Source organism: Drosophila ananassae (assembly GCF_017639315.1).
Source record: "Drosophila ananassae strain 14024-0371.13 chromosome 4 unlocalized genomic scaffold, ASM1763931v2 tig00000240, whole genome shotgun sequence".
In the NCBI taxonomy this organism is placed as follows: Eukaryota; Metazoa; Arthropoda; class Insecta; order Diptera; family Drosophilidae; genus Drosophila; species Drosophila ananassae.
Window position 1 is genome coordinate 386,907 of NW_025319046.1, and position 17,011 is coordinate 403,917.

The window sequence follows — 17,011 nt, forward strand, 5'->3', positions numbered from 1 at the left end:
CTACAAAAACTCTATCATAAAGCTTCGGCTCAACCTGAGCGATAGTAAAAAACTTTTCGTCGTATATTATATGCTCATAAATATCATCTGTAACGACATTCATATGTGGATATTCAAGCAATATTTGTGCTATGTCTTTCAATTCATCACATGTGTACACAGCTCCTGCAGGGTTGTTCGGTGAGTTAAGAATTAACCATTTAGTTTTTTTAGTTATCCTGCTTTTCAATAATTCCGCTGTCAGTTTAAAATTTTGTTTGCATTCTACTACAACTGGCAAGCCGCCAAAAAGACTTACCATATCAACATATGAAACCCAATAAGGAGCTGGAATAATAACTTCATCTCCAGAGTTAATTGTTGCCATGAACAAATTGAATAACACCTGCTTAGCACCTGTACCAACACAGATTTGGTTAAGCGTGTACTCGAGGTTATTATCCTTTCTTAACTTATTAATTATTGCTTCTTTCAGCTCACGCGTTCCATCAACAGCAGTATATTTAGTCTTACCTTCACTTATTGCTTGAATAGCTGCTTTTTTTATATGATCTGGAGTATCAAAATCCGGTTCTCCTGCAGCTAAAACACAGATCTTTTTTCCTTCATTTTTCAACTTATTTGCCTTATCAGTTACAGCAATCGTAGGTGATGGTTTTATTAGGAACATTCTTTTTGCAAGGTCTGACATATTTTACTGAAGCTAAATTTAAATGATAAACCCCGTACAACAAAAAAGCTAGGAATTTTGTGTATTGTATTAGTAGCTTTTTACCAGGTTTACCAACGCAGCAATATTTTCAACTGGAGTATCAGGGAGTACTCCATGTCCGAGATTAAATATGAAGGGTAAATCTCTAAAGCAATCTATTATACGTTTTGCTTCTTTGATTGCTTCCGTTTTATTATAGGCTAAAAGATTAGGATCAAGGTTTCCTTGTAGAGGGATGTTTAGATTCGCTTTCGCCCATTTTATTGGAACATTATAATCTATACTTACTGCAGATACACCTGTTTGTTCGCAGTAATCTTTATAAAGATTTCCAGCAGACCTTGGAAAACCTATTATTGGAAAATCAGAAAATCTATCCTTTATTGCCAAGATAATTCTCTTTGTTGGTTCGATAACATATTCTTTAAACAATGGTTCCGATAACGCACCAGCATTACTGTCAAATAGCTGAATAACATCTGCTCCAAATTCTATCTGTTTAATTAGATAAATAATCGTTACTTCCGTTATTCGTTCAATTATTTCCTTCAAACACGAAGGATAAAAATTTAATACTTTGGAAAAAGTTTTGCTGCTCCCACCTTCTATGATGTATGAGGCTACTGTCCATGGTCCACCAGCAAATCCTATGAGAGATTTTTCTTTTGGTAATTGGCTTCTGACTTTTTTTATAGCGTTTAGAATTGGTAAGGTTTTAGTTTCAATTTCTTGTGGACCCTTCAATTCCTTAGGACTTTCCACGGGTTTTATTATTGGACCTACACCGCGTACGAAATTCACGTCACAACCCAAAACATCAGCTATTATTAAAATGTCTGAAAAAATTATCGCCGCATCCATGTCAAATCTTGTCACCGGCTGTAACGTCAATTCTGTCACTAAATCTGTGTTGTAGCATATCTCCATAAAATTATTCATATTTTCTACTGCTTTGCGGTACTCAGGAAGAGACCTGCCAGCCTGACGCATTAGCCAGATAGGCACTCTTCCACCCGGCTCATTTCTCTTAATAATTTTCGCTATTGTTGTTTTGCCGCTTTCCAATCTATTCTATTTATTCTTTTGTATATTAAAGTATAGTAATAATAATAGTTCTATCAATAACTTGTTACTAACTTAAAATTCAGTAAAAATTGGCGTTGTTCAACTTGTGGATAAATATGTGAGTAACTTTCGTATATTATTGATTTTCTGTTATGATTTATGTGTATAAGTAAGGTGTTTAGAGTGTCAGTAATTTTCTTTTATGGAAAATACTTTACCATCATGCATTGTTACACAACTATGTATATGTTGTTGAAAAAGTTGTTGATCAATTGTTGGTATTTTATATCAACAAATAATTCACAAATTAATTTGACATTATTCACATGCTTATTAAACATTTAATAACAGTTTTCTTGATAAATCTAATCTGAAAACGTTTTTGCCATTACAGGGAATAAATTGAGTAAAAAAAGAACCTTAGTAGAAAAAATAGCATATAGAATTTTTCTCTTCCTTTTCAAAAAAGCTTCTGTGTTGAAAAAGTGTGCGACTGAGGCATTAATGAAAGATCTGCCAGACCTTAATATATTTAATGGTCTATTAAAATTCCGCGATTGTGGTATAATGGATATAATGACTCCACGTACAGAGATATGCGCAGTAGACATTGAGTCAAGCGAGCGTGAAATAATAAAGAAGATAAAAAACACTTGCCACACTAAAATACCAATTTATAAAAATAACTTTGATAACGTAATAGGCTTTTTTTATGTAAAAGATGTTATTTTTAATAGGGATAAAAATTTTAATCTGAAACATATTATACAAAGCGTAATATTTGTTCCACCCTCGATGAAGACAACTAATCTTTTTGTTAGGATGAACTCTTCTAAATCATGCTTAGCTATCGTATTGGATGAATATGGTGGAACTGATGGTTTAATTTCAATGACTGATCTTATAGAGGAACTAATACCAAACATTGATAGTGAAAACGAAATAAATTCAGAATATACCATTACTGAATTGTCTCAAAATAAGTTTGAAGTATCAGCAAGGGCTCTTATAAAAGATATAGAAGAGGATCTAAAAATAGAATTACGTGACCCTGAAGAAGACTATGTTACACTTGGTGGTTTGATTCTTTCGATTGCTGGTAAAGTGCCTTCTGTAGATGAAGTCATTAAATATAAAAATGGTATGAAGTTTATCATCAAAGATGCAAATGAGCGCTACATTAATAAAATAGTACTAGACTTAAGTGATTACAAAAATTAGATTTGGTACCCCTTGTCGGGGAATGCCTTGACACGAAGAAAAAGTTGTAATAACCAAATATGCAACTCAAGTTATAGTTAAACCTATTTCCAGCAAATTATTTTCGCAAGTATAATGCATTTCAGTGTTATAGTACTCTAATAATAAAGAGGTCATATAGATATTAATATCTTTTGTATTTAAATTAGTGTCATTTTTTTTGATTAATTTGTCTACTAATGATTTGCTTATTGGTTTGTGTTCATTTAGAATTTTTATAGTTAATAGCATTTTATCTTCTGTTTGACTCAGTAAAACAGATACTAGTTCAACTTCCGCCACTGCACTGGCTATAGTTAGCACCATATTAGAAATTATCTTATTTATCTTTTCAATTAAATCTTCCTTATTTTTTGCAGAGTATACGTCTATTTTCCACGTAAGCTTTACTTTTTTTTTAATAAATAATTTTCGATATTAGATTTGGTCTTATCAAAGCTATAATTATCCATTGAAGAAGAATATGCCTGCTTCATAACTTTATGTTTATATATTAAATCATCGGAGCTTTCTTTAAGAAACAACAACGCTTCCTTCTGCGCATCAGCATCATTCTTATCTATTACTTCAAGCTCTTCTACGCCAAACGTTATTCCATTCATAGAGTTAGCAAAGTCATGAAGCAGCCGTCCTGATAGCAGTTCCGTTATTAACAGTATGTTTTTGGTATTTTCGTTCATTGGATAATTATAAATGATTTAAGTTACCCTATATTGGTAAGTATATAATAGTCAATTAAGAGAAAGTTTCGTTGCACTTTTTATATCAAGGCATTAATATAGTATTAACAATTTTAAAATTTATAAAAGGATTATGAATACTTATACCAGATCAGGAATAGATATTGAACTATATAATAAGTTAATAAAAGAAGTCAAGCCTATTGCTCAAGAAACTACTAGAGAAGAAGTAATCAGCGAAATAGGTTCATTTTCTGCGTTATTTGATTTTGCTGCACTAAGTAAGAAGTATGACCATCCAGTACTCGTTTCCTCAACTGATGGAGTAGGTACGAAACTGTTGATAGCTCAAGAAGTGAATAAACATGATACTATAGGTATAGATTTAGTTGCAATGTGTGTAAATGACTTACTTGCACAAGGAGCAACGCCTTTGTTTTTCCTTGATTACTTTGCAACAGGCGTTTTGACCAAAGATGTTTTATTATCTGTGGTTAAGGGCATTGCAGAGGGGTGCAAGCAAGCTAAAATAGCATTGGTTGGTGGGGAAACTGCAGAAATGCCTGGAATGTATGGTAATAATCACTATGACCTTGCAGGGTTTGTGGTTGGTGTAGTTGATCGAAAGCAAATTCTTCCAAACTGTAGTATGATGAAAGCAGGTGATTATATAGTTGGCTTAGAGTCAAGTGGAATTCACTCAAATGGGTTTTCTTTAGTGCGCCATGTTTTCAAAAGCTTAGGTATAAATTATAACGATACATCTCTATGGAATAATAAATCTTGGAGTGAAATACTACTTGAACCAACAAAAATATATGTTGATTCTTTGCTGCCTATCATGTCACAAGTAAAAGGTATTGCGCACATCACGGGTGGTGGTTTGGTAGACAATATTCCGCGAATTCTTCCAAAAAACTTATTTGCAAACATAGACATTAATTCCTGGAAATGGCCAGATATATTTTTATGGCTAACAAAGGAGGGTAAAATAGAGAAGAAAGAAATGCTAAAAACATTTAATTGTGGTATTGGTATGGTATTGATCGTAAGTTCTGAGAATATGCAAAACGTGAAAAATCATTTCCAAAAACGTGGAGAAAAAATTGAAATTATTGGAAAACTTGATGAGGCATGTAACCCTCCACTTGATAGAGTAGTATTTAGTTAACCTAACTTTACTGACAGTCTTTTTGCAACTTCTAGGTATGCTTCCTTTAAATCTCCTAAATTCAAACGAAAGACATCTTTATCTAGCTTTTTATAAGTATTTTTATCCCATAATCTGCAGTTATCAGGGCTAATTTCATCAGCTAAAACGATTTTAGTACTGTCATTTATTAATCTGCCAAATTCTAACTTGAGATCAACTAAATATATACTTGCATTTGAAAATAGGTGAACTAATATTTCGTTGATTTTTAAAGTTGTAGTTTTAACTTCATCCATTTCTTTGCTAGATAGCCAATCAAAATACAGTATGTGATTTTCACTTACCATTGGGTCGGCTAGGTCATCATTTTTGTAAAAAAAATCGATTATAGGAGATGCAAGCCTCTCACCTTCTTTGATATTAAAACGTTTGCAAAAGCTGCCAGCTGCGACATTTCTAACTACTACCTCAAGAGGTATTATCTTGAGTTTTTTGACTAGCTGTTCTCTTTCGTTTAGAGTTTTTATAAAGTGTGTGCTAATTTCTGCTTTCTCAAGCTTTTCCATGATAAAAGCACTAATATGATTATTAATTATTCCTTTGCTCTCAATAATTTCATATTTTTCCTTATTGAATGCTGTAACATCATCTTTAAAGTGCTGTATAACAGTTGATGAGTCTTCAGTTTCAATAATGGCTTTCGCTTTACCTTCGTATATCGTTTTATTCAGTGACATGTTTAATTTAACTATATATTATATCAATTTACTATTCTTAGAGTATAGCCCCAAATAACTTAAAATAAACCTTAATGGCATTCAATGTTACAATATTAACCATATTCCCAGAAATGTTCCCGGGGTTTTTGAACTATTCTCTTGCCGGAAAAGCGTTAGAAAAAAAAATATGGAACCTTGAAGTAATAAATATTCGTTCTTTTGCGAAAGATAAACATTCAACTGTGGATGATGTTCCATATGGAGGTGGAGCAGGAATGGTTATGCGTTCTGATGTAGTTGGTGATGCAGTAGATAGTATGCTCTCTGTTCATAAAAACACTAAGTTTATTTACATGACTCCATCTGGAACTAAGTTTAATCAGAATATTGCCAGAGAATTATTAGAGTTTCCTCATATAACAATATTGTGTGGTCGATTTGAAGGTATTGACCAAAGGATAATTGATGCGTATACTCCTTATGAGTTAAGTATTGGAGATTATATACTTTCAGGAGGTGAGCCAGCTGCAATGGTGGTTCTTGATGCATGCATTAGACTTCTTCCAGGTGTAGTAAATAATACCGATAGTATTACTGAAGAAAGTTTTAATTATGGTGGTGGTGTACTTGAATATCCTCAATATACTAGACCTGAGCAGTGGAAGGGATATAAAGTACCTGAGGTTTTGTTATCTGGCAATCACAAAAAAATAAGTGATTGGAGGCAGAAGCAGTCTCATGTTATAACAAAAAAGCGTAGGCCTGAATTATTGAGTGGAGAGATAAATGACAAATTTACTTAAAAAATTTAACGAACAGCAAATGCAAGTGTTAGCTAAAGAAATACCAGAATTTCGTCCTGGCGATGATTTGAAGGTCACTTTTAAAGTAGTTGACGGTACAAGTGAACGTATACAGATATTTGAAGGTGTATGTATATCAAAAAGGAACCGCGGGTTACATTCTTCTTTTGCAGTCAGAAAAGTGAGCCATGGAGAAAGTATAGTGTCTCAGTTTTTTGTTTATTCTCCTGCACTGGTTTCAGTGCAAGTGACAAGAAAAGGAAAGGTTCGTAGAGCAAAACTGTATTATCTGTGCAAACTATTTGGAAAAGCTGCAAGGATCAAAGAGCGTACTACTTATGTTAAAAAGAAATCTAAGTAGATACAATAGGGAGTGATGTCAATTGTGTCATCTCAGAACTCTCTCTTGTCATCTCAGTGCGTGACACACAACTGTACGAACATTGTGTTTGCCTCCCGCTGTGGTGTCATCCCAATGCTCCGACACTGGGATCCAGCATTCATTATTCTCCTTTTGGTTTGTGCTTTCATGGAAAATGTAAAAATTATTTGCAGGCAAAGCCTGCTGGATCCCAGTGTCAGCTACTTGCATGACAAAAAAGGGGAAAGTTTTTTCAAATCCTCGTGTAAAGAAAAGTAAATGAGTATAAAGAAAAAATTCCTTAAATTACTTCAGTCAAGGCGTGTACATGCTCGTATAAAAAGGAAAAATAAAAAGAACAGAGCGCTACGCTTTTGTTCTTTCACGGCACTAGTTATCTCACTTGGCTGTCCTGTGTGTATATTGTTGAGTATATTAGTTAACTCTTACAGTGCCTTAACAGTAACGAAAATTTTATTGCCAGTTGAAATAAATGCTGATCTTGCTTTGGCGAGTAATCCTAGTGACTTGCGGTATAAGTCCATTGGCTTACTCAACGATTCTTTACGTAAGGTGTTTGGAGGAACTGATTTTAAAGACGGTGACGAAATTTTAAGTCGTAATTCTTACAAAGAACTAGAGAAATTTTTTCGTAAGAAAGTAAAAGATAGTGGTGAATATGAGATCTGGTTTACCGCGTCAAGTATAATTAATTCAATAAATAAAGATAAATATTTGAATGATCGTTATGCTAAATTACTTGATTGGCTAAAAGAAAAGAGGAGAGTGAAAAAATTTTTTAATAAGTCTTTATTCCTTAAATCTGACTCTCGTGAACCTGAAAATGCAGGGATTTTAGGAGCGTTTATCGGTTCATTAATGACAATTATAGTGTGCCTAGCATTAGCATTACCAATAGGAATTATGTCGGGCATCTGTCTTTACGAATTTATGCCTAAAAATAGGCTAATGACTAATATTGTAGAAATTAGCATAAATAATCTTGCTGCAGTGCCTTCAATAATATTTGGTGTAGTGGGCTTAACTCTCTATCTTGGCATATTTGGGCTACCACGCTCTTCACCACTTGTTGGTGGAATGACTCTTTCATTTATGATGTTACCTAATATTATAATTGCAACAAAAAATGCCTTTGCGAATGTTCCTATTACGATAAAAGATGCAGCGTTTGCGCTCGGTGCACCTCACATCAAGGTGATATTAGATCACTCTTTACCGATTGCGTTACCAAGAATAATACATGGTACTGTGCTTGCAATTGCAAGGATTTTAGGTGAATCTTCTCCTTTACTTATGATGGGTATGGTGGCATTTATTGCTGATACACCTACGTCCTTTTTCGATCCGGCGACTGTTCTACCTGTGCAAATATACATATGGTCAAGCAATCCTGAAATTGCATTTGTTGAACTTGCTGCTATCGCAATTATAGCTTTATTATTGGTGTTATTTGCGTTAAATTTAGTAGCAAATTTTGTAAAAAGGAAATTCGAATTTTTTAATTTTTAGCAATTCATGAAAATCACAGTCCTATCTGGTTATGGCTTAAATTGCGAAAAAGAAACTGCATTTGCATTTATGGAATGCAGCAGAAAACTTGGTATTGGTAATATTGAAGTAAAAATCGTTCACATTAACGATATCATAGATAATCCAGGTGAACTGAAATTAAGCAATATACTTGCAATTCCAGGGGGTTTTTCCTATGGTGATGACACTGGTGCTGGTAATGCGTTTGCTTTACGTATTAAAAACAACTTGTTGGATGAGTTTCAAGAGTTTTTATCTCAGGACAAGCTGATTATAGGAATATGTAATGGTTGTCAGATATTAGTAAAATTAATTCCAGAGTTCTCTAATCTAGCTTTAATCCATAATGATATAGGCGATTACCAATGCCGCTGGATTAGAGTGAGAGTTAATCCGCAGAGTAATTCTGTTTGGCTACGGGGTCTGAGTGAACTATATCTCCCTATTGCTCATGGGGAAGGCAAATTTTTTATGGATCAAGATATTTTGAACCAATTGATTGAGAGCAATTCCACCGCATTACGTTACATTGATAAAAATGGCAACTATGCTAACCTACAATTTCCTTACAATCCGAATGGATCTACATACGACCTAGCAGCTTTATCAGATAAAAGTGGAAGAGTGCTAGCTTTAATGCCCCATCCAGAAAGGGGAATATTTTTTACCCAGCAAGATAATTGGTCCCTTGAAAAAGAAAAGAGCAAGCGTTTAGGTGTTGCTGTGCCAAAATATGGCGATGGAATGCTTATATTTGAAAATGCACTGAAGTATTTTTGTTAAAATTTATTGATAGGGATTTATGGTCGAAATTATCCCCTGATATTGCAAAAAACTTGCTTGACAAGCCTTGCCAGTCCCCTTATCATGAAACTGAAGCTATTTATTTATCTTCTCTGTACAGATTAAATGACAAAAAAACTCACGTATCTGGCGTCCCATGTTTAATTTTTTGCACTATGTGCATCTTATGTCTTTATAAAATTTCTAGGTTTTTACCTAATATAAGCTGAAATGCGCTTATAAAGCATTTAAAACATCAAAAAACGCCGATTTAAAAAATGGATAGTGAATAACTAGCTACCCTAGGGTTTCTTTTGCCTTTTTTTCTGTTTAGTAAATTTCTTAAACATTTATGACTAAAGGTTAGTTGCATTAAAAAGCAGCTAAATCGCGGTTATTAAGCGTTTAGAATAAAAAAACGCCATACTTGAAAGTATAATGTAAGTAATTAGCCAACCACGGGGCTTCTTTTGCCTTTTTTTTATTTGGTAAATTTCTTAATATTTATAGCTAAACGACAACCGTCATCCCGCTGCTTGTTAGCGGGATCTCTTGTTAGCGCCGCGGTGGTATGACGTAGGATTGTTGTCATTCCGCTACTTGTTAGCGGCTGAGATACCGCGAATGAATCGCGGTATGACGGTGTAGATGATGGTTAAGTAATTCGTCATCCCGCTGCTTGTTAGCGGGATCTAGAGATACCGCAACGTCTCACCTATAGCCTTCAGTGCTCCTTTTTTTGTCATCCCAGCGTCACGCGTTGGTTTCAACATTATATCATGAACTTTCTAAAATTCATTGAACTGTGCTTTCAAACGGTGGTGCCGGGGTGTGAGTATAATGATTATCAGTATATAAAAGTCATAGCAGACAGACTTGAAGCGGCAAATGTTGGCAAAATGAGGCGAATAATATTCAATATGCCTCCGCGTTCAATGAAGTCCCTGTGCATAAGCGTTGCGTGGCCCGCATGGATACTGGGAAATCAGCCAACTGCAAGAATAATAGTTGCAAGCTACTCTCGGCTGCTTAGCGAAAAGCACTCGCTCGATACAAGATGCATAATGCAGTCTAGTTGGTATAGAGAGCTGTTTCCAGAGGTAGAACTATCCAAAGATCAGAATACCAAATACAAATTTCAAACAGTGCAGAGAGGATACAGAATCGCAACGTCAGTTGGAGGGACGTTAACAGGTGAAGGTGGTGATTTCATCATCGTGGATGATCCACTGAGTCCCGCCCAAGCTTTGAGTGAAACGTTTAGAAAGCGTGCTACAAATTGGTTTGACCAGACTTTAGTAGCCAGGCTCAACAATAGAAAAAAAGGAGTAATTGTTCTTGTGATGCATAGGCTACATCAAGAAGATTTAACCGGGCACCTTCTCTCCAAACCGAAAAACATATGGAACCATACTTGTTTACCGATGATATCTGAAAATAAGGAGATTATCTATTCAATCAAAAAGCCAGCGCCTCCTTTTCTTGTTCCTGTCACCCGAGTAACTACAAATGAGTACAAAAGCTGGATTACAGCATCAAGTGCTAGAATGACACCACCCGTAATATTATACTCAAGAGAAGAAGGTCAGTTGCTATATCCCCTCGATGGAGGAAAAGAAGAAGTTGAGATGATAAAGGTTGAACTTGGAAGTTACGCTTTTGCTGCACAATATCAACAAAACCCTCTGCCACTTTCAAGTGGTATAATTAAACGAGAGTGGCTGAAGCGCTATAGAAATTTTTCTGATAGTCTCTCATATGTCACTCAGAGCTGGGACACTGCAGTTTCAACAAGCAGCATGAGCAACTTTAGCGTCTGCACCACCTGGACAAAAGTGGGCAATAAATTCTATTTACTCGATGTATATCGCGCAAAGCTTGAGTATCCAAAGCTTAAAGAGCAAGTTTTTTCCTTAGCAGCAAGATGGACGCCACACGCAATTTTAATCGAAGCAAAAACAAGTGGTCAGCAATTGGTGCAAGAGCTAAAGACAAACAGTGATTTACCAATTATCGAAATAGTACCACATGATGACAAACTCACTCGATTTTATCAAATTGTTCCGATTATAGAGTCTGGCAAGGTTTTTCTGCCGCACCAAGCAGTATGGCTGAACGATTTTGAGTATGAGATTTTAATGTTTCCTGAAACTCGACACGATGATCAAGTGGATAGTACCGTGCAATATTTGCAGTGGGTGAGAGATAGTAGCTCTAGGGTCGCAGCTTTACGGGCATTGTGATTTGAGTCTACCAGATCCAAGTAGTCAGCTACTTGCATGACACCCTGACAACCGTCATCCCGCTACGTGTTAGCGGGATCTAGAGATACCGCGAATGAATCGCGGTATGACGGTTCGTGGTGGTATGACAGTTCGTGGCGGTATGACGGTTCGCGGCAGCATGACGATAAGGTTTATACCTTGTCATTCCAGCGCGTGACGCTGGAATCCAGCCTTTATTATGCAGCCTGCTTGGTTAAAATTAAGTCTTCTGGATCCAAGTAGTCAGGGCACTGGGATGACAATTACCTTAACAATTTCAAAAGAAGCCTAGTGAGCTATCAGCTATGTGTAGCTAACATTCTGCACGTCCATAAAAAACAAACCTTCTTTTTCGTCTTGAACGCTAATAATAGCGTGAGTGTTAAAAGGTAAAGGATCATTTGTATGTCCATGGCCTACCCCTTTCATTGTAAATACAGGAAAGTTAACACTTTTTGCAAACCTTTCTTTTACAACTTCAACAAGGTTATCGTTATAGCAGTTAACGAAATCCCCAAAGATTACTGCATGTACTCCATCAAAGATGTGAGCTTGTTTTAGGTGATCTAAACTGCGCTCTATTGCGTATGGGTAGACTCTTATGTCCTCTAAAAATAGAATTTTTTTTTTTGCCAAACAGTTCCTATACTGTTTTCAACTAAAGTCATATTACCACCGATGATTTTAGACTTTAATCTGCCATCTTTTAGTCTAATGCCATTATTTATCGTCTTTAGGTTATCAAATCTGATAGAATCCCGCTTGTTAAGAATTAACTCTTTCAATTTTTCAACAGAGCTTTCAGAAACGGAGTTATTTACTATCATTTCCAACATGGTGCCGTGAAGAGTTTGCCAATCATATTTAGCTTGTAGATGGATGTGCAAGGCAGTTATATCGCTATAGCCTATGAGGATCTTTTTGTTTTGAGCAATCCTTTCTTTTTTATCATTGGGTAACTTTTCTAGATAGGGAATTAACCGAGAAGCCCCTTCTCCTCCTCTGATACACCAGATTATTTTACTATCACCGGTTAGTGCACTAACCAAATCATTTGCTCTGAATTCATCAGAGTTGGAATAAAATGGATTATCATTACTATATATTTTCTCCGAAATATGGGGATTAAAATCCAAAGCTTCTACATATTCTTTTATGGTAGTCAGATCTGATTCTTTTCCCTTGGAGGAAGGAGCAATAATATCAACTTGGTCGATTGCATGAATACTTGTGTTAGCACATAAAGTGAGAATGAAATATAAAAGATAAACAATCATTAAAATATCTTATAAAACTCTTTTTTTAGTATATCATCCAATTCAGAGAGTGGAACTTTCACTCCTAGTTCTTCCATTGACGTGACGCCATAATCTTGCAGTCCACAAGGAATAATACCCTTATAATGAGAGAGGTCTGGAAAGACGTTAAGCGCTATGCCATGATAAGTTACCCATTTTCTTAAACGGATACCAAAAGCTGCAATTTTTTTTTCTACTCCATTGTTATTCACCCAAACACCTATTCTATCCTCTTTAAATTCTCCAAGTATATTAAATTGCTTTAAAACATTTATTATCCACTTACTTAGGTCTCTAATATATAGCTTTATGTCGCATTTATTTCTTTTTTTAAGGTTTAACATTAAATATATGATGCGCTGTCCTGGACCATGATATGTGTATTTGCCACCCCTGCCTGTTTTATATATAGGAAATAATTTTTCAACAACGTCGTCATCTGTTGCACTGATTCCTGCAGTATAAAGTGGAGGGTGCTGGAGTAGCCATACTAATTCGTCTGCTGAATTATTGTGAATTTGTTGAATCACCAAGGGATATGGATTTTATTGAGTCCAAACACAGTTCAGCTCGTGATATTGCCCTGGCTTTTGGCGTTCCGCCGCAGTTGCTTGGCATACCAGGTGATAACACTTATAGCAATTTAGTCGAAGCACGCCTGTCCCTTTGGGAGCAGACGGTTTTACCAACGCTAGAAAATATTATCTGTCACCTGAATTCTTGGCTGATACCAAGATTTGGTGAAGATCTGTGCTTGTCGTATGACAAAGATACAATAGAAATTCTCATGGAAAAGAGACAAAAGTTGTGGAAATACGTAGAAAATGCAAGCTTTATGACACTCAATGAAAAAAGGGAAGCATTTGGCTTGCCACCACAGCCAGGTGGTGATAAATTGAGTTGAAGTTTTGATGTTTATTACTTATAGCTAAACTGACTTAGATTTATCGACAATTTGAAAAACCGTCATTCCGCTACTAGTTAGCGGAATCTATACCGCGAATGAATCGCGATATGACGTAGGGTTGCACTAGCTATAGCAACTTTGTCTGCGCAACCATTTTTTACCGCACCATTGAACAGATACGCTTGAAGATATCCGTTCAGATAAGTTTATTGTCCCCTAAACCGTACACGCCTAACGAGCTACCGCTAGAGCTTGTGAAAAATTCTCTATTTTTATTCCCTTTAATTTACTAGATAAATTATCTACAAGCAAATCTGATTTAGTACAGATCTGCTCTATTTTTTCAGGAGATAAAGAAGAATCTAATTGATTCGCTATACCAGACACTCCATTTAAAACTACTCCAGCACCATATGGTACATATGACACAGTATATATAGCACCTGACGTAAGATCTAGCAAATTCTGAGAAGCAGTGATCATCTTGTATCCTACTGTATTTTTATCTTTTTCTTTAATCTACTCAAGTATCTTTGATGCACTACAGGGAATATAAGATATACCAGCTATACCATATGAAGCCCCATTTAAGGCGTACGATACAACTACCGTTGTTGCTGATAGTGCTTTGGCTCCATATTTTGCAGTATAAAGCAATGGCTTAAGGGCATAAGAAATAGTTTTACCTTGTAATTCAGATTCAAGCAACGAATTTAGTTCTTCTTGTGTTGCTGCACATTCAAAAAATTCTTCCTCATCAATTTCTGCAAGATCAATCTCCTCAAAACCCTCATCAATATCTACAAGAGTCACTGTTTCTTTTATAGGGCTAACTTCTACATCACTCTCATCAATTTCTGCAAGATCAATCTCCTCAAAACCCTCATCAATATCCACAGGAGTCACTGTTTCTTTTATAGGGCTAACTTCTACATCACTTCCAATAACACTTGAATTTTTGCCAAAAAGATTCGAAAACATACTAAACATTTTTTTTACCTACAACTTAACCCTCATATCAATATATTAACCTAATATTAACCAGGTGTCAAGCACATATGACTCTTATAAACAGATGTTAGTAAATCAACTATTTTTCTTGCCAACCAGAGCGGTGAAGATTTGGTCTACATCAAAACTCATCTTAGGACGCCAAATAGGGCCATCCAAATGCATATCGATATAGATTGGATTACTATAGTTTGGTGGTATGAAAAAGAACCTGAATATAGAAGCTAAAGCGAAGTTAGATAAGGTTAAATTAGAAGAGATTGACCCTGATGCTTGATCAATCCCGAACTGTAAACTAGTTGAACATATACCACTCTTAATACTTGCTTTTCCGCTAATATTTTCAAAAAATGTTTTACCATTATATATATCAATATAAGCAAGTGTGGAAATTTCAGATTTATTCTTACTGCTTAACAAATTAGTGATAAATGAATTGAAATCTACATTAGTAACTTCTATTCCTTGCGCTTGTAAGTTTACATCTCCTGATAAGTTACTAGCCCAATCATGAAAACTTTTTCCTTGAGTTTTGATTTCACCATTTAAGCTTACCTGACCATTTACATTGTCAATTCCTATAACCTTACCAATCTTTTTAGTGTCCAAATTTACAATAGAAAACCTTGTATTTATTGAGTCTGATCTTAAATAACCCTGAAAAAACACTTGCCCGTGTTCTAATACGTAACTTGCCTGCCTGATAGTGATAGTGTTGTTTCTCATTACCGCATCCAAATTAAAATCTTTCAAAACATTCTGCTTGGTTTTAAATTCTGCAGTATTGATTTGCACATTTGCATCAAAGCCTTCTTTGTCATCCAAAAAATCAAGCTGCTTTGTTGACCATTGAATTTGATCTATCTCATTTCTTGAATTTCTTTTCGTCTCTACTAAATTTGGTAATGTAATAATTTTTCCATTAAATTTACTGCCCGTAAGGTTAACATCTAATAAAGGTTTGGCGTATTTTTGATCTGCTAATATTTTTGCATTACCGGTAATATCGAAATCTTCTCCAGATAGTTTTATTTTATCTGCAACTAGCTTACCTTTTTCCATTTTCAGCAAAAAATCCAAATTTTTAATTTTCGTATCATTCAATGTAAGGTTATTAACACGGGCCTTTATATTTGCATCATACTGAAAATTTTTCAGCCATTGCATTTTAGGTAAACTGCTAAATAATGAATGATCATATTTATCTGCATCAAGATTATGCATGCTAAATTCACCATCGACCACACTGCGTTTTTTTGTGTGGCTTACTCTAATTGACCCTTGCAAGGATTCCTTATTATTTAGCAGTCTAATGTCTGAGATAGATAATATTCTTGGTGCAAGGTGCAGTTTAGAACTTAGTGTAAATTGATTTTTCTGGTTTTCTTTCATCTTTATAGAAGGGAAAAAACATGAAATGAATGACCCAAAATCATTTCCTTCGACTAATAAATCGCCGTTGAATTCAGATAGGACATTATTGTTTGAGATCTCTCCTGATAAGTAAGATATATTATTGATTCCAGGAAATTTAAGAAGCGTATTAACTTTTACTTTGCCATCAGTGGATTTTAGTACAGCACGGAAATTGTCCAATATTTTGTTTTGATATTGAATGTTAGAAGCTTCCATATTAAAATTTAAGCTCAAGTTCTTTGGCACAACTGCTCTAAAACATTCCAGAAGATCCTTCATATTCATTGTTCTTTGTGAATCATTTTGTATGGAATCTAAATCAACTTTACTGAAGCTAATATTGAAATTAGTGTGATTGCCTTTTCTATCATTTTGTATTGTACCACTGGCTTGCATGCTTTTGGAATCAATTTTTAAGTCAGTTGCCGTAAACTCACTTTCATTAAGACTTATATTGGATGATATCTTGATATTTTCGCTAGGAATAACATGAGAGAGAAAGCTAAGATTAATGATTTTTGCTAAATCACTCACAGAACCGGAACTATTATTAATCGTTAGTGTTAAATTACCCTGGAGTTCTTCTTGATTTCTATTACCTGTAAATAGCAAATTTACAAAATTTGATTCAACACTAATGTGTACATTCTTTTTTGTGATATCAACCTTTCCTGAAAAATCGTAATTATTGTCACCTACCTTTACTTTACCAGAGAATTGCCTGTTTTTTTTTACAGCAACCTCCTTTATGTTAACAATATCAGCGAAATCACTCTTAAAACTTACTTGGCTGTCTTTTATTACTATATCGACTGTGTTACCACTGGCTTTTGTATTTATAATATTAATTAAATTTTCTTTATTGCTTTTCATGCCAAACAATGTGATTGACTTTGGTTGCAACGAAAATAAAAACAACGATAGGAACGATGGTCTTATTTCAATTTTTCTTACACTAATTAAATCTGATAACTTTTGCTCTTTATTTTCGTTGTATTGTACATATACATTATAAATAGTGAGCTTTG

The 17,011-nt window shown here is 34.9% G+C and overlaps 1 protein-coding gene and 1 long non-coding RNA gene across 2 annotated transcripts; both read left to right on the forward strand.

The window, feature by feature from the left end:
• The first annotated feature begins 1,655 nt into the window (after window positions 1–1,655).
• Window positions 1,656–3,176, forward strand: LOC123258015. Its single transcript, XR_006507956.1, has 2 exons — window positions 1,656–1,895; window positions 2,172–3,176. It is a non-coding gene; the product is annotated as an uncharacterized LOC123258015 (long non-coding RNA).
• Window positions 3,177–3,395: 219 nt separating this feature from the next.
• LOC123258014 (phosphoribosylformylglycinamidine cyclo-ligase-like) lies at window positions 3,396–5,161 on the forward strand. The gene is made up of 3 exons (XM_044717940.1): window positions 3,396–3,416; window positions 3,476–3,753; window positions 3,847–5,161. Exon 3 carries the CDS (start codon window positions 3,851–3,853, stop codon window positions 4,886–4,888), a length of 1,038 nt encoding a protein of 345 aa, XP_044573875.1. The 5' UTR covers window positions 3,396–3,416; window positions 3,476–3,753; window positions 3,847–3,850; the 3' UTR covers window positions 4,889–5,161.
• The last annotated feature ends 11,850 nt before the right edge of the window (window positions 5,162–17,011 follow it).